The following is a 23,662-nucleotide window of genomic DNA, read 5'->3' as shown; positions in this document are numbered from 1 at the left end:
GGTGGCGGGGGGCCACGGGAGCCAGGAGCCTCTCAGGACTCACAGATGGGGGTCTCCACCCCAAGAAGAGTGGGGAGTCTCAGAAAGACAACAAGAGGTGAGCAGTCTGATTAGACCTGAATTTTAAAAGCAGAGCAGAAAGGGACTTCCCTGGCAGCCGAGTAGTTAAGATGCTGTACCACAGGGGCTGCAGGTTCGATCCCTGGTCAGAGAACTAAGATTGCGCATGCTGCGTGGTACAGAGAGCAAAAAAAAAAAAGCATGGCAGAAGGACTAGAGGGGGACGGGAGACATCTACAAAATGCAAAGTGCAGAGAGGAGCCTGGGGGGCAGGGCAGTGGCCCAGGCCGGGGCACTGGGGGCGGGGGTCACACAGGTAAGTGACCACAGAGCCGGGCAGCTAAACCAACGGAACTCGGTGAAGGGCACACAGGAAGGAAGGCAGAGAGGGGGAGAACGGCCCCAGCTGTCCAGCCTGAGCGAAGGGGGAGATGCGCTGGGACCCCCAGGATCAGAGGGGCATGTGGGGAGCTGTCCTTAGGCAAGCTGACGGGGACAGCTCTCAGAGAAGAGCTCCCCTCTGGCCGAGCCTTGAGCTCTCGGCTGAGCAAGCAGATGCCTTAGTTCAGAGGGAACGGAGGCAAAGGCCAGGACGGGGCCAGGACAGAGCCAGGAGGGTCCCAGGTGGCGCCCCCTGCCCCAATACACAGCAGAAACAACTGGCTGCTCCCAAAATCTGCTCTATTAAGAACATTTTCATGTGGAAGCGTCACTGAAAAAAGTACTGCATAGCGCAGTAAACACCTTGGAAACCCACCACCTACAGGCAACAAATGCAAACATTTCACCCTATTTGTCTTACTGCCGTATTTATTAGCTGCACCAAGTAAGTGGATTATCGTTTTCCTTCAGCCCTAGATATTTAAAACACATCCTTTCTTGGAGCAAGGGCTTTTTCCCAACAGCCACTATGCCATGGGTCCCCTACGGGGGTGTGTGTGTCTGCGTCAGTGTGTGGGGGGTGCGGGTGGAAAGCTGAGATGACTGGCTGGACAACATCCATCCCCAGGGTCAGGGTCTGAGATGCTGATGGAGGTGGACGCAGGCTTGGCAGTGGGGGAGTCGCCTTTTGTGCCAACAGCAGGCAAAGAGCTCAGCCAGCCAGGCCACCGAGGAGGCTGGAGGTGGAGATGGAGGGGGGCTTCTCTTTGTCCCCATGACCCACAGAAAAAAAGCCAGGGTCCCTGCTGACCACACGACGGAGTGTGTGGAGTGCTACTCCATCGCAGTCGGCCTGCGTTGGTGCCGCTTCTGCACATTCATCCCTGTAGCTCGGGAAGAGCCCCAGGCATCACGTGTCTTGACACCCTCGTTTCTCTGCAAAATCCAGCCCGTCCTCCCCAGGGAGGAGATACAGTAAAGGCCCTCCCAACGACCCCATCCGAGAACCGCAGAGGAAATGCACAATAGCAAGACACAGGTGGCGAGCTGGACGTCTCGGGGGAGGAAGGACCGTGGAGCTTCTCAGCCTCACGGGGGTGAGAGCTGGCCTCCCGGCCGTTGGAGAACCAGGCTGCTGCCCAAGGAAAGTACAGTCTACGAAGCTTCCATGGAGGCTCGTCCTGGAGATGCTGCTCGTCTTGTCCCAGTGGTAAGAATGCTGCTCATCCAGGACTGGAGAACGGCTTTGATTCGTCTCCTAGTAAAACCCTACGACCTCTGTTGGTTTAAAATGCTCTCACGGCAGTTGTACCAGCCACTGGGGCTCAAATGAAGGCAACATCAACGCTAATCTTCTCCCATCGAGGGTGGCCCTCCCCGAAACTCGGTGCCCAGTATTACAGGTCCTCTCCGTCATCTCTGGTCCTCGGGTGGACACCAGGCAGGGCCGGAGGCTCCAAGATGGAGCTCTGTACTTCCCTCTTTTGCATCACGAGGCTGTTGGCCGACGTCCAGTCCAGCGCTGCATTCTGAATTGAACTGAAAGTCACTCGGTCTTGCCCGACTCTTGTGACCCCATGGACTGTAGCCCGCCAGGCTCCTCTGTCCATGGGATTCTCCAGGCAGGAAGACTGGAGCTGCATTCGACCCACCGTCTTATTTTCATCACGACACCTTGACCTCCCCCTTGACCATTCCCAGAATTTACAGGGGGGGACTCCTTTCCATGAAAAATCAAATTCGATCTCAGAAGGCAGCTCTGCGTTTTCCCGAGCGGCCCGTGAACTGTGGCCTCCGGAGGTGCAGGTGGTCGTGTTTTCGTGGTCAGGGAGGAACTCGGGGACGAGAGTGAATGGACCAGCCCACGACTCACAGCATCTCCTTAGGGTCTTTCCCCCACTGCCACGCGTCTCTCTCATCTTAATTCTCTTCCACAGGAAGAAAAAGGGTGAGTAATTACTTTAGAACCATCTGCTTTTGACTCTGAGACTTCGCCGAAAATACCAAAATAAGTTCATTTGAAAGCCCTGATTGGAACGCAAGCACCGATCATAAAGATAAAGGCGGCCTGCCGGAGCGAAGGTAATTAGGAGCCGCCTGATAACTATTTTAATTACTGCATTTACACCCAGCTCCACTTCCAGCCCCGGCGTCATTTCCATTTTAAAGGCTGCATTTCCTAGTCGCTGCTTTGCTTTGCTATCAGCAATGTTTAGGATACACACTCCAAGGCTGCGATCTTTGATTTGTCCTGCCCGAGTCCCCGTGGAGCAGAGCACAGGACCCCTAGGCACCGTCCTTTACAAAAGCTGGAGACACGTGCACCCCCGTCTCAGCCGAACCACTCACCCTGTGGTCACAGGCCCTCTGTCCACAGCGCCTGTCTCCTCATCCAGAAATGGAGGTAACGGTACTGAGGATTCTTACAGTGACCGTGGACGTACTGTTTGCTTTTTGAATTTTCCAGCCACGGGTTCTGAATTAGATGTATCCATATTCAGGGGCTGGGGTAGGGGCAGAGGACTGTAGAACATTCTGAGAAAAGGCATCTACTATTTGAATTTCCATTTCAAAACTTTAATACAAAGCAGCTCATAGGTCTGGATGTTTCACTGCAGAATAGATCAGTGTGGGCAAGACTACGAAATTGAGCTTTTATTCAAGTAATAACTAGTGACTATGTATTATCTCTCCATGCTGTTTATTTTTTGCTAAGGATTCTAGGAAAAAGACCAGTGGAAATGATCAGCAGGTGAGATGAAGAGATAGTCATCTTAACCAAGGGGAAAAAAGACCTCTTCAATGAATTTTTGGTACTATTTATAAGAAGGACTTAATTTTTCCTTAGGTATGAGGAAAAGAAAGGCAACCAGGAAACTCAGTTAATTAATAGTACATTGCGACTGGGGCTTCCCTGGTGGCTCAGCGGTAAAGAATCCACCTGCAATGCAGGAGCTGCAGGAGACTTGGGTTCAATCCCTGGGTTGGGAAGATCCCCTGGAGGAGGGCATAGCAACCCACTCTAGCATTCTCGCCTGGAGAATCCCAAGGACAGAGGGGTCTGGCGGGCAACAGTCTGTAGGGTTGCAAAGAGTCGGATACGACTGAAGCGACTGAACACAGACAGACAGACAGACACACACTGTGGTTACCCAGAGACACTCCCTCTCCCCTGGCCAACTCACCCCTGTCACAGAGGAGAGTGTGACTTATGAGTCAACTCAACAGGTCCTCTAGAATCGGTTTTAATGAACAAGCAGGTGTGATTTAAAAGAATCAGAATGTATGGTGAGTTAGTCTGCATCCAGAACACAAGGGGGAAAGCAGAGAGAGAAGACTCAGTGCACTTTGTCCTACATCCGGGGAGAACTGGACAGGTAAGGAGAGGGCGAAAGGCTCCAGGACCTCCTGGAGGGCTAGCGGGACCAGCTCCCGTCTCTGAAAGCCCAGCTCCCAAGACCGTCTGCTACTTCCAGGATAGGCAGGGATTCTCTTCTGAAGTCCCCCAAGCAAGCCCAGATGCCTTAGTTATCCTGGGCATCCCTAGGGAGAAGTAACAATGGGCAGTGGTCCCCACCCCACAGCTGGGTACGCTGAGGAGGTGACGGGCTGAATCATCCCGAATGGCAGGAAGATGAAGATGGAGCCAAGTGTTCTGTGGTCCAGCCCAGCATCCATCCCCAGGCCACCTGGAGGCGATGGTTTCTTGGTAATGGACTCAGCACCATCTGAGATGATGATTCAATACTTATTGAATTCACGAGCGCTTGCGCTGGTAGAGATTTGGTAACAGCTGTCTTTATTGGATTAAGCAGGAAGTTCGTCAAGAGAAATTGAAGTTCCTCGGCATCTCGTGTCATTAGCAACGGCTCAGCTTGTCTTGTCATTAGCAAAGTTGTAAGAGACATCTGGGCTTTGAGATGTTCCATTTACTTCAACCATCATCTGACTAGAATAGTTAAATTTCCACCTGAGTTCTGTGGCTTGTTTTTCGAAAGCCTGGATGAATCTGTTTTCAATTCCCATACAACTTATCTGGAAACAGGTACAAGAGTTGAATGATAAAATAAAAAATGTAATAAAACTAAAATGGGGAAACGTTCAGAACCCTGGCTGCTGCTGCTCAGTCGCTCAGTCGTGTCTGACTCTTTGCGACCCCATGGACTGTAGCCCTCCAGGCTCCTCTGTTCTTGGGGATTCTCCAGGCCAGAATACTGGAGTGGGATTCCATGCCCTCCTCCAGGGGATCTTTCCAACCCAGGGATTGAACCCAGGTCTCCCGCATTGCAGGAGGATTCTTTACCGTCTGGGTCACCAGGGAAGCCCAAGAATACTGGAGTGAGTAGCCTATCCCTTCTCCAGGGGACCTTCCCGACCCAGGAATTGAACCAGGGTTTGTTTCCCGAGTTAAGGTGGATTCTTTACCAGGTGAGCTACTAAGGGACCCCCTCTGAACCCTGGACTCATACTCAAATGCTTTTCCAATCATCTACAAACTTTCCCAAATCAGCTGCACAATTTTTGGCATGTCTTTTCCTGTTCTGAAAAAGCTAGATGGGGCAGACAACAGCTGCCAGGTTCTGCGAAGGCTGAATGTGTACGTTCTGGCCAGTGCCCACCGTGGCTGGCCAGCATCATGCGGACCGGCAGTCACTGTGGCACCTCCGGGCGGCGGGCAAACGCCTGGAGTCATGCAGCCAGCACGCTAAGGTTACACACAGCACTCAGTGAACGCTGGAGGAAGGCAACTCGGGCCAATACCAACGGTGGGTCTCCGCACGGCTTTTCACAGCTGCCTGGCAAAAGCAGCCAATGCAATTTCTTGTGCATGAAATCCATCCACTCAATCAAAGAAAGGGATCTGCCGCTGAGATGACCAAAGAGAGAAGACGCAGGGGCCCAGGACGGGGCCTCAGTAAATTCCACCGTCAAGAAAGGGGCTGGGCAGGAGAGGAACCCACAGACGAGGAGGAAGGGCAGCTGCCCCGGGACGGGGTGGCAGGTGTCAAGGAGGGTGGCAGGTGAGGGCAGGACTAGCATGCAGAGTGGCCACTGGACAGGCGCCAGTCACTGGTAAGCTGGTGAGAGCCAGAAGGCCGTAGTGGGGAAGGCAGTGTGAAGAGGGAAAAATTAAGACACAGAGCCCCTTGATCGCACAAGGTGTCTAGAGCCCTGACTTCATGGAACTGCTGAGAAATGGCCAGCAGTCTGACCACCCCGCTTGGCGAGGGCCTGCGTCGGCCCCTGCCGGTTGGGTCACCCCTCCTGAGAAGACCCCCTCAGCCGCCGCATCACCGGAGCTCAGCATCTCCACCTCAGGCACGGTTTCCTCCTGCCTTCTTGCGGCCGCCGGCCCCTTTCCATCTGCAGGAGCTTCCCTGGACCGCCCTAACAAATCCCCACAGTACTGATGGCTGGCAATCAGCGTAAGTCTTTATTCTTTCCCAGCTCTGGATGCTCAGAACCTAACATCTAGGGCTGAAGTCGGGGTGCTGGCAGGGCTGGGCTCGTGGGAGGCTCCAGGGAGAACCCGTTTCCTACTTCCCCGGCATCTGCTGGCTTGTGGCTCCATCACGGCGGCCTTGGGATCCCTCCGCCCCACTCTCCTGTGGTCCTCCACTGCGCGTGCGCTCGGACCCAAGCTGCCGCCTCCTTAAGAGGGTAAAAGCAGCTCCTTTCAGGGCCCAAAGGGGATGGTCCACAATCCCCACTCTGAAGATGCTTAACCACCCTGCAAACCCCTTCCTGCCTCTTAAGGTAGATCCACATTGCCAAAGAACTGATGCTTTTGAACTGTGGTGTTGGAGAAGACTCTCAAGAGTCCCTTGGACTCCAAGGAGATCAGTCCTGAATATTCATTGGAAGAACTGATGTGGAAGCTGAAACTCTAATACTTTGGCGCCTGATGTGAAGAACTGGCTCACTGGAAAAGACCCTGATGCTGGGAAAGATTGAAGGTGGGAAGAGAAGGGAACGACAGAGGATGAGATGGTTGGATGGCATCACCAACTCAATGGACATGAGTTTGAGTAAGCTCTGGGAGTTGGCAATGGACAGGGAGGCCTGGCGTGCTGCAGTCCATGGGGTCACAAACAATCAGACATGACCAAGCAACTGAACTGACAGGCCAGGGACTCGGACATGAATACCTTGGGGGTTGGGGGGGATGTACCTCTCACCCGCCACACCATCTCAGGCCGCGGCTCTGCAATCTGTCATTTCAAGACTAATTTTCCTAGCGCTGATGGGGGGAGCCCACCAAAGGCATACTGCCTTTCCCCCAGTTCCCATCCAGCAGCTTTTCTGATTAGTTTGAATAAAATTCTGAATGACTTTTCATTCATAAAAAAAAAATGACCATTTTAAGACTTGTGTCTCAATTTAGGCTTTTTTTTTTTTTTTAAAGAAGGCTTCGTAGTTGGGAAAATGGATACATGAGATTTAGGAATGGATCTTTATAAGTGCAGCTTACTTTTGCTAATCTTCCAGAAAAGAAAAGGGGATCCATAAAAGGTGCCCATATGGCCCTTTGTGATTTTTGTCAGCTGTATCTATTGGTATCAATTCCTTTATTTCCCAAGAGGAATCAATGCACCAAGCAGATAGACTTGCATCTCCCAGTCTACCTACCTGCAGGCCACTCTGTAGCCTCAGCTCCCTAGTGATCAGAGATGCGGGCAGGGGGCTGCTGACAGGTGAAGGATGTTGCATGCACACAGGCAGTAGATGCAGCCAGGCCTCCTGGACTTCATCCTGCACACACACCACTCCCAGAAAGGCCCAGGGACGCCACAGCTGACCTTCCTGGTCTAAACGGTCAGAACCAGAGATGCTGTGGGCAGGAGGGGCACCCAGATATTTAGGGAAGACATCTCAACAAGGGGGGCTCTGGAGACTACCTCCTGTCTCTGGGGTTGGTGAATCCAGGCTGGCAGATGCTGGTGGAGAAAGGAGTGCTGAGAAGTCATAAAGACACCGAGGAAAGTAAACCATGTAGAAATTGTTCGGGGGTCTTTTTAAAGCAGGTTATTAACATGGGTACAGAATAAAGTGCCAACTTTGCTTGTGAAGTATTAAATGACTGGTTTGACTAGATGGATGTAGAATGTTTATCACGAGGTGGTGGGATCACAGGTGATTTTAACTGGCTTCCTTCACACTTTTCTGTATTTTCACAAACAAGTGTTATCCTAGTCAGGAACAACATGAACATTTAAATATATATAAATAGATGACACATGAAATATGCATGTATATTTGCATGGAAATGGATGTGAATTGACTCTGTAAAGGAAGAAAGTGAAAGTTGCTCAGTTGTATCCGACTCTTTGTGACCCCATGGACTGTAACCCGCCAGGCTCCTCTGTCCATGGGATTCTCCAGGCAAGAATACTGGAGTGGATTGCCATGTCCTTCTCCAGGGGATCTTCCCGACCCAGGGATCGAACTGGGGTCTCCTGCATTGCAGGTGGATTCTTTACCAGCTGAACCGCCAAGGAAGCCCCTCTGAAGAGCAAAACCCCACAGGAAGGGTAACACGTTAGGAGATGACAGTCACGTACCTCCACCTGCCCCCACAGTGCAGGACTCACTCATGTAGCCTGGGCCTTGTGCAACCTGACAGTCAGCAAAGCTACAGAACAAGGAGCCCCGCTTCCCTACTATTACCTGGCCAGGTAGGCGGGGGCAGCACACACCTGAGTCCTACTCCTGAGACTGGCTCTTTTCCACGCTCCCTCCTTACTTGGACCATTGTATTTATAGCAGGTGAGTTAGTGACGTATCCCCTGGAAGGATTTCCTTGGTCCATCATCTTACCTCCTCAACGTCCCACCAGTTCCTGCGGCATGCAGCAGTGTGACCTGCGTGTCTAACTGCGTTTCTCTGGGAACCACGTGGGGACAAAGGGCCCCCCAGGAGGGAGACACCTGGGGAAAAGCAAGGTCTCCAGGAGAAGAGCCCCTGGCTCACAGTTTCCAATCTATTTTATGGGCATTTTCACCCCTGTTTATTCTGAACTACCTGATTTACCAGGATTATTTGCTGAGGATATTTCATCCCCAGGGATATGTTTATGAGATCACTGTTCTTCCAAGTGTCCTCTAGCAGTGGACTTTCCTTCTTTTGGGAAAACTTCATCAGGCAACACCAACACGGAAAGATGCAGCTGACTGCTCTGGCTGAGTTGGGGTCCAGCCCCCTGGAGCCCTCATGCAGAATACAAGGGGTCCCGGGACACTGTTCATGCCCACTGACCCTCAAGGATGTGTGCGTTGCCAGCCTCACTGTGGAGCCGGGCTCACTTTCTGCCAGGCCTGTGGACCCATCTCGGTGCCTTTGCGAGTGGTTTCATGCAGGAAGTGTGTACTGAACTCAAGGGAAATACCTGCAAACTTGGGCCCCGCCCCATCTCCACACACCCCAGCTGGTCTCTCATGGGCAGGGGCTGGTAAACAGTCTCTGGTTCTGAAAGCCTGTCTGTGAAAGCTGTCCTCCAGGGGGCATCTCATGTCTCATTCGGGTGAATGTACCCACTTCTACCCAACTCCTCTTCTTGCTCAAAATATTCTGCTCCGTTCCAACTCTCCCGAGGACTGAAAATCGTGGGACTCTCTAAATTCTATTCTCTTATCAATTTTGATCATTCCATTTGTAAGTAACCCGATAAAAGAACACCTGTACAGAAAAGCCTGTGGCTCGATACGTTTCTCATTGGAGGCACCAAATGTGTAACTAATCCCATTTTCCAAATAAACTGAAAATTTTCTGAGCTGAGATGCTACCATGTCTAATGGGAATTACGCAGTGGGAGAAAATAAAAAGGTGGAAGCAAAACATAAATAAGTGGAGAGTAAGAGGAATAAGTTACCAACCTGAGTGGGGAAATGAACTAACAGAACAAAATAAAGCAAAAAGTCAACAGCACCATCTCCAGAAACTCACAGACTGGCCCGAGGCAAGTGGATCACTTTCTATCAGAGACTCTCCTGTCCGCATCCCCAGCCCACTGCTGATCCACAGAGGAGGCAGCGACTGCCTGTTCTCCGGAAGGGCCCCCAACACCACAGGGCCTACAGACCCCCTCAGTGATGCTGCTCGCCTGCGCGGCAAAGACCACCCAGGTTTCCCCAAACCGACTAACTCCCTCCCTCCTACCCGGGAATGTCAGCCTGACTGTCGTCTGTCTCATCTTTAACTGCCAGGCTGCATGAAGAGCCCATGGCCTCCCCCAAACCGGGAGGCTGGTGGCCAGGGCTGCACCCCAATCCCACCCAGATACCTGCCCTGCCTGGGTGCTGGTGAGCGGCCTGGGCGCCACCTGCCTTCAGATCTAGGGTGCAGACCCTAAAGTGGGGTGCCTGGGCCAACAGAACTCTTGGTGGCTTCTGTCAAATGAGAATGATGGACCAAGTAAACCCATTTATTATACTAATTTACTGTATTATTTGTTATAATAAATCCATATATAAAAATAAGCGTATCTTTGGCTGAAACTTTCTTTGCTTCTTCTGTAAAGTTAGATGCAAGAAAAAATCAGGAAAAAAGGGATTTGGGTCCCTTTAACCACAGATTACATCATCTCATCTTTGAAAATTTTATTCTCCTCCCCATTCCAATGAGCGGATGAAACTTCTTTTACTTCTGCCTTCGTGCACTGCTGATGCAGGAACTTCACATACTTTATGGACTGGATCTTATTACAGGGGTCTAAATCGCCTCTTACACCAGTGTGTTAGTTTTACGATGTCTGTATTCTGCACAGAGTCGACAAAAGCTACAATTACGCGAGAATCATCCTTACGAGCGCTTAGGGTGCCTCCTAGTGGCAGCTCCCTGAATTATTAAACTGAGGACTTCTGTTATTTTCACTGAATCTCAGAGATCCTGGCACAGATCTAGTTCTACTGCCTACATAACCTATCATGTAAAGAAAACAGTCTGTGTGAATGTGTTTTTGTTAGGTAGCGTATCAGAAATACTTCATGATTTATAATTCATAATTATAGCACTGCATTTAAGCCAAGATTCCTCACGGGTGAAATGGCTTTCATTAAAAAATAATCCTAAAGGAAATCAGTCCTGAATATTCATTGGACGGACTGATGCTGAAACTCCAGTACTTTGGCCACCTGATGTGAAGAACTGACTCATTTGAAAAGACCCTGATGCTGGGAAAGACTGAAGGCAGGAGGAAAAGGGGACGACAGAGGATGATGGTTGGATGGCATCACCAACTCGATGGACATGAGTTTGAGTAAGCTCTGGGAGTTGGCAATGGACAGGGAGGCCTGGTGTGCTGCAGTCCATGGGCTCCCAAAGAGTTGGACACGACTGAGTGACTGAACTGAACTGAATGATCACTTACTGGAGCACTTTCATTTACTGCTGCTGCTGCTAAGTCGCTTCAGTCGTGTCGACTCTGTGCAACCCCATAGACAGCAGCCCATCAGGCTCCACCATCCCTGGGATTCTCCAGGCAAGAACACTAGAGCAGGTTGCCATTTCCTTCTCCAATGCATGAAAGTGAAAAGTGAAAGTGAAGTCGCTCAGTCGTGTCCGACTCTTAGCGACCCCATGGACTGCAGCCTACCAGGCTCCTCCGTCCATGGGATTTTCCAGGCAAGAGTACTGGGTTTAAAAATGTAATCAGTGGCTTTTAAGAATTACATTTTCAGGACAAAGGTGAAACCTGTGCCGCCAACAGAGGCAGACCCCATTTCCAGTTTCTGCTTTTGCTACTAAGGGGGCTTCCTGCCTGGACTGGCCCCATGAGTCCTGCAGGCTTGTCTATAAAGTGAGGGGTGAAAAGACAAGGCCTCGGCTCCTTCCTGATGTGAAATGCTACAAGCCTGCAGGCCAGGCAAGAAAAGAACTTAAATGCAGAAGACACCCTGGTATTTCATTTAAGGATGAAATCTTGCTGGGGGCATGGGAGTATTCCCTAACATCCAGACGACTGCATCGGTGCTCAGGATTTTTTCATTCCATTTACAGACAATGTTATACATAGGGAGTCTCCTGAAATTCCAGTGTTCACAGGAAAGAAGCCTCCCTGAACCATGGCTGCACTGGGAGCAGAGCAGGGTCGGGCCACAGGGCTCCCTGCAGACGGAGATGCACACGAGACAGAGACATGCAGCCCCGGGTCCCCGGCCAGGGGCCAAACCCAAGGACCTGGGCACTCCCTGCTTCCCTGAGAAGGCACCCTGAATGTCTGTCTCCACGGTGACACGGGCAGGCTGGTGAGAAAGCTCTGAGGACATCCAGCCGCCGAGGTCACAGCTCTGTCTGGGGCTGGGGGCCAGGTTCTGGGCTGGCGGCCCTCTGAGGGTGCTGGTGCTCAGAGAACCTGCCTGGTCCACCGAGAGGGCAAGGACCTCTGTAGGAGCAGCAAGGGAAAGATTATTAAAAAATAATATTTTTATCACTCCCAGGAGACTGGCTGCCACCTCCTAAAAAGTCAGCTGACTGCAGGAAACGCTCTTATCTTTTGTATTAAGGGACAAACCTGTTGGAAGTTAATATCTGAAAAAAAAAAAAAAACACTAGAAACTGTGGTTATTTTCTGTCTATAAACAATAAGCACTTTTAAAATGAAAATATCCAGGGTGGCCAGTGGGCAGAAAAGACATCTGCTGGAGGAAACCAGAGTTGGTTCAGACTCCCTGGAAGGCTGAGGCTTTAAAGCTTTGCAAGTCGCTGACCAGTAGTCTGATGTCCAGAGGTGTGTCCCAAAGAAATGATGAAAGATGGAGATAAGGCTTTAGGCAAAGAGTCGCGCACTGAAGCATTAATTCTAAAAACAATAAATAAATGGCCGGGGTGGGTAGGGGCACATGACCATTAAATGTCTAATAGATTGGACAAAAAAGTTGTTATAGTGACTCAATGGAATGCAGTATGAAAACTAGAAATTATTTTGTAGCAAAAGTATTTTTGTGAAAAAGCAGATTGCAAAACATTACAAAGCCCAAGACTCTGTCTATGCGAACACATGGGCACCCACGCTCACACACCCCGCCAGGCTTTGACGATACCAGCCACTGCATGGTGGTCTGACCAGTGGCATCTATTTCCATATTTCACATCCTTTAAAAACTATTTCTGTTGTCTTTGGCAAGTCTCATAAAACTCAAAACTTACTCATCAAGGTTTTTACGTCTGTCTCTGCTAGACAAATGTACAATCCGTTTTCCACAGTTTACTTCTCCGGGACTCAGGGAAGACCACGGATCAAGGTATTAATGCATTGCTCTCCTCTTCACCAAGTTCCCAAATACACAAACTAACCGCGGACTCCAGAGCCTGGTCTCTGGGGACCCCGAGCATCTGCTAGGAGCCTGGATCCCCGACTCAGTCCTGGAGCCGGGGTCTGCCAGGCTCACCCAGTACATAGCATGGAAAAAATAGCCAAGTCCACGGGGACAAGGTACCAAGTTCTGTATCAGAGCATCTCACAACGTAAAAGTCAACCTCCCTTGAGGAATACTTTCACCTTTCACGAAATGAATCGATTTGGTGCTGCTAACCTGGTGGGTCCTGAGCGGTTCCTCAGTGAGCAAAGGTCACTCAAAATCTGGCTATGTCAGAAAACAGACTTGTGGTTGCCAAGGCGGAGGGGGCTGGGGGATGGATAGAGCGGGAGTGGGCCAGGAGACGTCACTATTGTATAGAGAATGGATAGAGACCAGCAAGGCCTACTGTACAGCACAGGACACGACATTCAACATCCTACGATAAACCAGAACAGAAAAGAATCTATATGGTGTAATTAAATCGCTTTGCTGTACACCAGAGATGAACACAGCATTGTAAACCGATACTTCCATTTAAAAATACCTGGCTAGAGTCCATGCTCTGTAAGAGAAAAAAATGTTCTAAAAAACAGAAGACTTCAAAGAACTTGGAAACATCAGCCAGAGATGGTAACAACTTCTGACTACCCTAGGGAAAGCATATCTTCATGTCCTTTTGATCAGAGACTCTGCTGGAGGGTTAAATAGGTCAAAAAGTACATCACCGTTTAATCATCTCAAAAACATTAGAAAGCGCAGAATGCCATGGCATTATGAACAGATTATGAACAAAAATAAAAGCCATTTGTATGCATTAATGATACATCAAGCTAATTCAAGCTGGCTAAAGTCATTAGGAGGAATCCTGGGGCAGAACACGGCTCTGATGCGACGCTGCAGCAATGGAGTCAGAGAACCATTCTCGGTGGCATTGTTAAATTTATTCTATGAGCAAAAGAGAGGCTCTGAACAAAAGCATCTAAACAGAGCACATCTACTAACAGTGTGCTTAATGACCTCGAGTTGGCAGTGTGGGAGTTAATCCAGGCATCTCTGTGCGCACAGGAGCACTGGGGCCCACTCGACACTCCCGAGGAAGGCAGCACAGCATGAAAAAACCCCAGACTTAGGGAACCAACTGCCAGAAAAGATCAAAGCCTCTATCAACACAACAGTCCATGGCACCGTGAGATAAGAGATGGCTTCCTGTCTCCTGCTGTTTATAATATCATCAATTTTAATGAAGATTTTAAGATGACGCCTATGTTATGTTTTAAAGGACTGAGAGGCCTCTCCTTGTGATGCTTCCTTCTACGTGTATCAGAAACTAGTTTAAGAACTATCAAGTTTCACACCTGATTGGGTACCGCGATGGCCAGTGGCTGCAGTCTGTGGAGTATGAACCACACTGATAATCTAGAAATTCCCTTCTACCTAAAAACTGTCATTTTGGATAAGTGATTTTTTTTTTTTTTAATTGTATATAGGGCTCCAGTTGCTTTACAGTGTGGTGTTTGTTTCCGCTGTCCAGCCAGGTGAATCAGTTACAGCTGTATACACATCCCCCTCTTTTTGGGATTTCCTTTCCATTTAGGTCACCACAGAGCGCTGAGTAGAGTTTCCTAAGATAAACAGTAGGTTCTCTTTAGTCATCTGTTTTATTCACAGCAGCATATATATGGGCTTCCCTGGTGGCTCAGGGGTTAAGAATCCGCCTGCCAATGCAGGAGACGTGGGTTCGATCCCTGCCTGGGTTGGGAAAATGCCCTGGAGGAGGAAACGGCAACCCACTCCAATATTCTTCCTGGGACATCCCATGGACAGAGGCGGCGGACAGGCTACAGTCCACAGGGTCAGAGAGTCAGACACATATAAACAACAAGTGTATATATGTCAATTCCAGTTTTTTAAGCAAATCCATCGATAGTCGAAAGAGGTAACTCCTCTTTAAAAGTCAGTCCTCTGGGCCCACTGAACATAATGCAAGATAAGCTCTTACTTCCAGACAAAGAGACTTCAGATAAGGGACAAGCTGATTACATACCAGTGACAAATTAATAATCATATTTTAAGACACTTGGGTTATTCAAGGTTCATTACCTCTTAGCCCCACATTAGTGGGTGCAGACCGGCTACTGGTCCCACCTTGACACATTCCCCACCTGTTCACTGTGTTTGGAAGATCTGGTCACAAGCCACGTGCCAGACACCAGGCTTGCCTGTAACACGTGGGTTTAAAACTTCCCACCCCTAAGAACTTGAACTCAATTTTTTTTCCCCCTGAAGAGTAACTCAAAAGTTTTCCTTTTGTTTTTGTTATCTCTGAGAATTCAGCTTACTATACCAAATACTGCTATTATAGTTTTGCCATTCATGCGTTATTTCAATTTGTTAATTTCTTAAGAAACTGACTGAATTTGAAAACACATATACAAGTGGTACTGACAATGTGATGCTTTATAAAAAGTTACTATAAATCATGTACACACTTTCTCATTCAAACATAAACAAGAGCTACACCACCAACAGAGAGAACCCCCTCCCCAAATCTACGTATTCCCCCCCTCCACTATACACTATACATACACCCTCCACCCACAGGTTCAATCAAAACTCTACTCCATATCAGGGATCTTTGAAATTCAGTGAGAAATTATCAAGGATGAATCAGATGTGGCCTTTTCAGGGACAACTTACAAATTCTAATTTCTAGTGGATTAGACCATGTAAAGAGCTACCAGGCAGTGACAGCCGGTGACACCCATGGTTATCGACGACGGCAGGGTAGCCATCAAACCAGGGTCAGAGCACCTTCTCAGACTCAAACAGCTAACTTACACGAACCTATGACCGTTTTCCTTTTCTACCTACACCCCCTCCACTGAGCATCACCCTAGGCAAGTAACTGTTTTCATGTCATCCCTGTTCTTGGAGAATTTTAAACTAGTCTGTCAGTTCAGTCGCTCAGTCGTGTCCGACTCTTTGCAACCCCATGAACCACAGCACGCCAGGCCTCCCTGTCCATCACCAACTCCCGGAGTCCACCCAAACCCATGTCCACCAAGTCGGTGATGCCATCCAACCATCTCATCCTCCGTCATCCCCTTCTCCTCCTGCCCTCAATCTTCCCCAGCAAACTAGTAAACCCCTTTAAGAAGTGTAACTCCAGCAGCTGAACCTTTTCCGCCCCACCCTAACAGACACTAACCACCCACCTGGCCTCGGAAATTCGACATATCCAGCTCTCACTGCAGAGCGGGCTGTGGGTGTGGGACCAGGGAGGGGGTGCGGACGTGACCCTGATGGGCACAGAGGTACCGTGAAGACAGAAAAAGGGCACACTGGCCTGGCACCAGCAATCTGATGTGACTGCAGGAAGCCAACCCCACAAAGAAGGCAGTTTCCAGGCCTCATAAGATCTGTCTTACATCATAAGCCCTTAAACTGTGATATAAATGTCAGTCACTACTACAAATGATAAAAAGTACATATTAACAGATGGCAACTCACAAGTTCACCTTGTCAATATATATTAAATATATTTATATGTGTGGACACACATGGCTTGCTTTTGAACATGAAAAATCTTTGAAAGTACTCCTTTGGAAAAGAAAATATATTTATACATTGGAGCCACTTTATTATCTATGGTTTTTCCAATAGTCATATATTGATATGAGAGTTGCTGTAAAGAAGGCTGAGTGTAGAAGAACTGATGCTTTTGGACTGTGGTGCTGGAGAAGACTCTTGAGAGTCCCTTGGACTGCAAGGAGATCAAACCAGTCCATCCTAAAGGAAATCAACTCTGAACATTCATTGGAAGGACTGATGCTGAAGCTGAAAGTCCAATACTTTGGCCTCCTGATGTGAAGAGCCAATTCAATGGAAAAGACCCTGATGCTGGGAAAAACCGAAGGCAGGAGAAGGGGGCAACAGAGGATGAGATGGTTGGATGGCATCACTGACTCAATGGACATGAGTTTGGGTAAACTCTGGGAGTTGGTGATGGACAGGGAGGCCTGGCGTGCTGCGGCTCATGGGGTTTCAAAGAGTCAGACACGACTGAGCAACTGAACTGAATTGAAGTAAAAAAAGAAAAAGAAATCCAGATAAACTTGAGTCCATGAATGGGCAGTGAATCTGTGAGCTAAACACACGGCCTTCACCCCCATCCCCACCCTCCCACCTGTGGGACCCAAATGCTTACTTTTTAAATTTTATTTTTTTATTTAATTTTAGCTATGCTGGCTCTTCGCCGCTGTGCGGGCTCGTCTCTAGTTGTGGTGCACGGACTTAGCTGCCCTGCGGCACGTGAGATCTTCCTGGACCAGGGACTGGACACCTGTCTCCTGCATTGGCAGGCAGATTCTTTACCACCGAGCCACCAGGGAAGCCCATGGTGCTTTGTTCTAACAACACGGTTAAGGCTCTGGGCTCTTGGCTCCCAGACTGGGGCTCAGTGAAGGCGAGGGCCTTTGGTCAAGCTACGTGACTCTTCTTGAGTTCTTTAGCTATAGAACTTCACAGTTTTTTCTCTTGAAGATTAAAATGGATGGCTGTTCTTAATTATTTCTAAGTACTGAGAATACTCCCCACTTGGCTGATACCTACTTTTACCAACTAACAAGGAAAGAGCTGATGATCAACAAACTAAAACACATGTCATCTAATTACTGTATAAAATAGAGGGCCTTCCCTGGTGGCTCAGACGGTGAAACGTCCGCCTGCAAGGCGGGAGACCTGGGCTCGATCCATAGGTCGGGAAGATCCCCTAGAGAAGGAAATGGCAACCCAATCCAGTACTCTTGCCTGGAGAATTCCATGGACGGAGGAGCCTGGTAGGCTACAGACCATGGGATCACAAAGAGTCAAACACAACTGAGCAACTTCACACACACACACACACACACACAAAACACCAATTTTACTTTAAAAAACTTATTTCCATGTAAATAAAAATATTTTAAGGATAAAAATCACAACAGAGATGGAAGTTGCAGTAATGCAGATGTTATTTCCTTTACAGACTCTGTACAATTCAAATACTTAATGGCAATTTCTAGAATAATAACAAAACAGTTGGGAAATCCAAGCCTGTGCAAGCTCACACTTTGGGCTGAACTTGCTTCACCAGTGGAACCACTGAGCACCTGTCACACCAAGGAGGCACTGTGGGGTTCTACCCGATGACTTCTGGCAAGATCCCTCCTCCTGCTCCCCTTGCCTGGGGTCCACCGTGAGGGTGAGACAGGCGTGCCCCAGTACACAGGGGGCCTGCCCACTGCCTGGGATGTTCTGGAAGCCCGGCGGGGAAGCTTCGTCACTCGTCATCCCTGAGTATTAATCAGCTTATTATGTATGAGATGAATTCATTTATTCATGGAGAGGTCACGTTTGCAAATCTTCATCAATGTACAAGCAAAGCTGTCACATAGAAAAGACTCTCATCCACACAACTAAATTCCGATCCTCTATGTCGGAACTGTAGCGTTGGAGAAGACTCTTGAGAGTCCCTTGGACAGCAAGGAGATCCAACCAGTCCATCCTAGAGAAAATCAGTCCTGAATGTTCTTTGGAAGGACTGATGCTGAAGCTGAAACTCCAATACTTTGGCCACCTGATGTGAAGAACAGACTTATTGGAAAAGACCCTGATGCTGGGAAAGATTGAAGGCGGGAGAAGGGGATGACAGAGGATGAGATGGTTGGATGGCATCACTGAGTCAATGAGCTTGTGTTTGGACATGAGTTTGAGCTCCAGGAGTTGGTGATGGACAGGGAGATCTGGCATGCTGCAGTCCATGGGGTCACAAAGAGTCAGACAGGACTGAGTGACTGAATCGAACTGATATCAGGGATGGGCAGAAATTCTGTGAAAGGCCACGGAGCGAGTATCTGGGACTCCCCGGGCCACCAGATATCATGGGAACCACTCACTTCTGTGGTCACACCCATGGGCAACTCAGCCCTCCTGCAGCCTATAAACAAAAAAGCCTGTTATTAGAGACAGGCTGTGGGCCAGGCTTGGACCCTGGGTCCTGTCTGGGGACCTTTCATCACGTAACCCCTTGGGGGTATCTGCTCTTCTGTGGCCAACAGCTACCTTGCCCACTGGAAGTCACCTCTCGGGAGAGCCTGCCTGCTTCCTTGCACGATTCTGCATCTGCTCACTAAGGTTCAAGGAGCCGCAGATGCTGGCCCTGCATGGTTTTCTGGTGGGGGGGGGGTCTGCTCCCCAGCACAGGTGGGGACAGTCCACATAAATGTAAGGTGAGGGATGAAGGGGACACAGGATCCCAGGGTCTGGGGCTGTCCTCGGTGGAATCCTGAGCTATAAGGGGTAGGCAGGGACTAACAGGAGAAACGTGCTGAGACACATAAGAGGCTGGTGATCACTTGTGAGGCAGACAAGTGGAAAGTGAGGGCAAGCTTACAAAGCAGCTGACTGCTGAGCCAAGTGGAAGAAAACGCAAAGTTAAAAAATGGACGCCAAGGTTTGAAATTTAATAAAATGATGAAAGGATGCGCGGAACTCCTGCGATTTCATCTGAAAACTCTCTTGGACATTTAAAAGGAGAGCATACGTTGCCTGGTTTGGAGCCGTGCCAGGAGCAACCCTGCATTGCCGCTCTTCTGGGCTCGAGCAGTCTCCCCAGGACCAATGCACCGCGGGACTCCGGGACCCCGGCAGTAAGGGAACCTCTGATGAGATCGCCCGGCCATCCTGCTCGACCCCCAATATGCCTCGGCACCGGAGCTGGGGATGCGAAGCTCGGTCTAACCCAGATTCACCCAGAAGAGGCGGAGGCCGAGGATTCGCTTCCCGCCCCACCCCACCCCACCCCGGCCCCATCAGAAACAGGACCCTTTGCCAGGAGCATCCTTGTCTCAGGCCTGGGATGCTAACCACCGCCGGACCCCCAGCCCAGACCTGGGGTGGGGGTCGGGGAGATCGTCCCCTCCCTGCTGACTGCCTCCGCACCTCCCACCTCCCGCTCCTCTCCACCTGCACTGCCCCCCTCGCCTCCAGCGTCTCATCTGCCATCAAGAGCCTGCGCATGACTGTTTATCCCTTGGGCGACCTTCGGCTTCTTCAGGAGAAATTTCTCACCTGAGGCACGGCCCTCCTGGGGGTAAGAGATCAAGACTGAGGCGACAAGAAGTCACTTCGGAACGCTGGAGCCGGCTCCCGCCACCAGGCCTAAGGCGCTGTTACTTTTGGCCAGACCCGACTCTGTTCTTTCCCTTTCCTGTCTTCCTAACATAAAACCTTTCAGTCGCTCAGTAGCTCAGTCGTGTCCGACCCTTAGCAACCCCATGGACTGCAGCACGCCAGGCCTCCCTGTCCATCACCAACTCCTGGAGTTCACCCAAACCCATGTCCATTGAGTCGGTGATGCCATCCAACCATCTCATCCTCTGTCATCCCCTTCTCCTCCCACCTTTGATCTTTCCCAGCATCAGGGTCTTTTCCAATGAGTCAGCTCTTCGCATCAGGTAGCCAAAGTATTAGAGTTTCAGCTTCAGCATCATTCCTTCCAATGAACACTCAGGACTGATCTCCTTTAGGATGGACTGGTTGGATCTCCTTGCAGTCCAAGGGACTCTCAAGAGTCTTCTCCAACACCACAGTTCAAAAGCATCAATTCTTTGGCGCTCAGCTTTCTTTATAGTCCAACTCTCACATCCATACATAACTGGAAAAACCATAGCTTTGACTAGACAGACCTTTGTTGGCAAAGTAATGTCTGCTTTTTAATATGCTGTCTAGGTTGGTCATAACTTTCCTGCCAAGGAGTAAGCGTCTTTTAATTTCATGGCTGCAGTTACCATCTGCAGTGATTTTGGAGCCCCCCAAAATGAAGTCAGCCACTGTTTCCACGTTTCCCCATCTATTTGCCATGAACTGATGGGACCATATGCCATGATCTTAGTTTTCTGAATGTTGCGCTTTAAGCCAACTATTTCACTCTCCTGTTTCACTTTCATCAAGAGGCTGTTTAGTTCTTCTTCACTTCCTGCCATTTAAACCCTTTTTTTTTTAAAGGGATCGAATGAAGACTGAGCATCTACAGTGAAGCAGAAATGATGTGTGTGCATGTGTTTGTGCCTTGCATGTTCTGTGCATAAAGAACGGTCCATGATAAAGGTCACCCACGGGACACATGGAACTGGCTGCTGGACTGTCTCAGGGCGGATGCTCAGTGGTCCCGAGTGCGGCCTGGCACTGAGGGACCACTCCCGCAGGCAAGGCCCAGGTGCCCGCCCCCCGCACGGCGCGTACGTACCGTCCTGGAAGACCCGCTCCACGTTCAGCCCGTACGTGGCACACGTCTCGTAGTACGTGCACCTCTTCAGGTCGCTGGAGAGCTTCCGTGCCCGGGCGTCGTCGATGACCCGCGGGTTGGTGGAGCTGATGGCGTCTGCAAACAGACGGACAAGAAGAGGCAACATGGTGACCTCAAGCGGCCTGAGGGCACCCTGCCACCCACGGTCCCAAGGAGCTCAAAGCCCGCCCCTCGCTCAGCAGTGAGGGGATTGTTCTCAGGACCTGGAGTGATCAAAGCATAGTTTATCCCCACGCAGCTCAGACATGGGATGGCCAGCTGTCCCAGAGGGCCCTGTTCCTGAACAGGAAATAAAAGCATGTCCGCAAAGACCGGGAGGGAAGGGTGAGATGCAAAAGTGTTAGTCGCTCAGTCGTGTCTGACTCTGTGACCTCCAACACATGGACTGTAGCCCTCCAGGCTCCTCTGTCCATGGGATTCTCCAGGCAAAAATACTGGAGTGGGTTGCCATGTCCTTCTCCAGGGCATCTTCCCGACCCAGGGATCAAACCTGTGTCCATTGCAGGTGGATTCTTTACCATCTGAGCCACCAGGGGAGGGAAGGGGAAGGGTTAAATAAATGTGGTTCCTGAAGAAAACGGCATGGTCACTACGTGCAGTGGCCATCTATGCACAGGCGCCTGCGAAACACACCCCTCCACCAGCACCAACCCCTCCAGGTGCCCTCGGCCTCTGGACACGCGCTCGCGGAACCCCTGCAGGTGCCTGTCCTATTCAGGCACAGGGAAACCCCAGCGAACCAGAGGGACAGAAGTCTGTGTTCTCACGGAGTTGGTGTCAGGTCAGCCGGGGAAGGGGCGGAAAGTGAGACAGAGCCGAGAAAGGACCAGGGTTGTAGGTGGGGCACAGGGCGGGAGACAGGTCAGGAGGGCAGGGGTCAGGGAAGCGTGCCTGCAGGAGGTGGCGCAGCGTGGCAGCGGTCCAGGGCAGGGGGTGGCCAAGCATCTCGGGTTTAAGGGCGATCCAAGGCTGAGAGAAGGAGTGGGAGGTGACCTGGGGCGCTAGAGGGGGCCACAGACGAGTGTGCAAGCCACATCGGGTCTGAACAGATGGCCTGGGTGGGTGGGCAGGGGACACCCCCACCTCCTGCAGGATCTGTGTACGGATGGGGAGATCTGGGCAGCAAAACAGACATCGGCACCAGCCACTGTCTCCCGATAAAATGAACCCCATGCCCCCGCTATTCGTTTTTAGCTTGGCCTGCATGAGCCCCGTGCTCCATTCATTACAGGACTACCAAGTTACAGGGAGGGGAAGGGGGTCAGGGGCTAGGCACACAGGACCAGAGGAACAGCCCAGATGCTCCAGCCACAGTGCTACCATGAGACAAGATGGGCTTTTCAGGGACGAAACACGCTTTTCAGGGACTGTTCCTGACGCGACATTTTTCCTGAGGGCGTGAAGGCTCCTGAGGTACAGGAAACACCCAAGAGCTCTTTAAAGAAAAGCCCACCAGCGGAAGTCTTCTCCGCTAGTCCAGGAAACAGCAGCAGACAAGACACTAACAACCTCTCAAATGTTTGCCGCAGCACAGGAAATGCACGAGGCGCTCAGCCTTTTCAGTATTAAATAGGAGAGGCGTCTCCAGAGAATGGTACACTGACTTTGTGTTCACTTTCTCTTTTTCCTTACTCCCTGTTTGCTTTTCCTAGCCCCGTGGAACAGGTTTAACTGACAGTTCTGAATGACCCCCAGGAAAACTAACTATGGCCTGTCAGAGGGATTAATTCAAACAGTATCTCATCCTGTCTCACCTGCTGCTGCTAAGTCACTTCAGTCGTGTCCGACTCTGTGCGACCCCATAGACAGCAGCCCACCAGGCTTCCCCGTCCCTGGGATTCTCCTGGCAAGAACACTGGAGTGGGTCCTGTTTCACCTACAGATTAATAAACCTGACTTCGATTTCATAAAGTGAAAGTGAAGTCGCTCAGTCGTGTCCGACTTGTTGCGACCCCGTGGACTGTAGCCCACCAGGCTCCTCTGTCCATGGGATTCTCCAGGCAAGAATACTGGAGTGGGGTGCCATTTCCTTCCCCAGGGGATCTTCCCGACCCAGGGACTGAGTCCTGGTCTCCTGCATTGCAGGCAGATGCTTTAACCTCTGAGCCACCAGGGAAGCTCCAAGATTTCATAACACCTAAGGAAAATAAGTATTTTTTTTAAAGGTGGAAACATCTTTTAGGAAAACAGTAGAAAAACAGTTAGAAACCCAGGATTTTCAAACGCTGTGGTGTATGTTGCTGGGGGCCGGCGTGAGGCACTCCGCCTGTGGCAAAGGTCATGAGGAAGGAGGCTCGACATACACAAAGGCGGGATCGAGCCTCAGGAGTCCCCCTGGAAATCCTCGAGCATCTACCCCCATAACCAGAGCCTGCCTGCTTTACTACTTTGTGCTCTCACCTACACCTCTGACTTTACGGGGGGCTGTCCCCCACCACCTCTTTCGGAGAAGGAGTTAACTTAGAGCTCCAGTTAATAATAATTCCTGGGCGTGATAGGTGTATTTCAACCTACAAACTCCTCTGAAGGTTCTCTAGCCTGCCTGACATGCTTGTCCGGCCACATGTGATTGCTCACA

General features: G+C 50.2%; 1 protein-coding gene across 10 annotated transcripts in view; it reads right to left on the bottom strand.

The window, feature by feature from the left end:
- AGAP1 (ArfGAP with GTPase domain, ankyrin repeat and PH domain 1) overlaps positions 1-23,662 on the bottom strand; it is a 562,171-nt gene that overhangs the window by 310,806 nt on the left and 227,703 nt on the right. For all 10 annotated transcript variants that reach the window (XM_055586531.1, XM_055586533.1, XM_055586526.1 and 7 more), the window contains exon 6: positions 21,025-21,159. In XM_055586531.1, coding sequence (XP_055442506.1) covers positions 21,025-21,159 — 135 coding nt within the window. The remainder of the gene's footprint in view (positions 1-21,024; positions 21,160-23,662) is intronic.

Source organism: Bubalus kerabau, chromosome 6 (assembly GCF_029407905.1).
Source record: "Bubalus kerabau isolate K-KA32 ecotype Philippines breed swamp buffalo chromosome 6, PCC_UOA_SB_1v2, whole genome shotgun sequence".
Lineage (NCBI taxonomy): Eukaryota > Metazoa > Chordata > Mammalia > Artiodactyla > Bovidae > Bubalus > Bubalus kerabau.
Note: the sequence above shows the minus strand (reverse complement) of the source record. Positions and strands in the feature narration are given on the sequence as shown.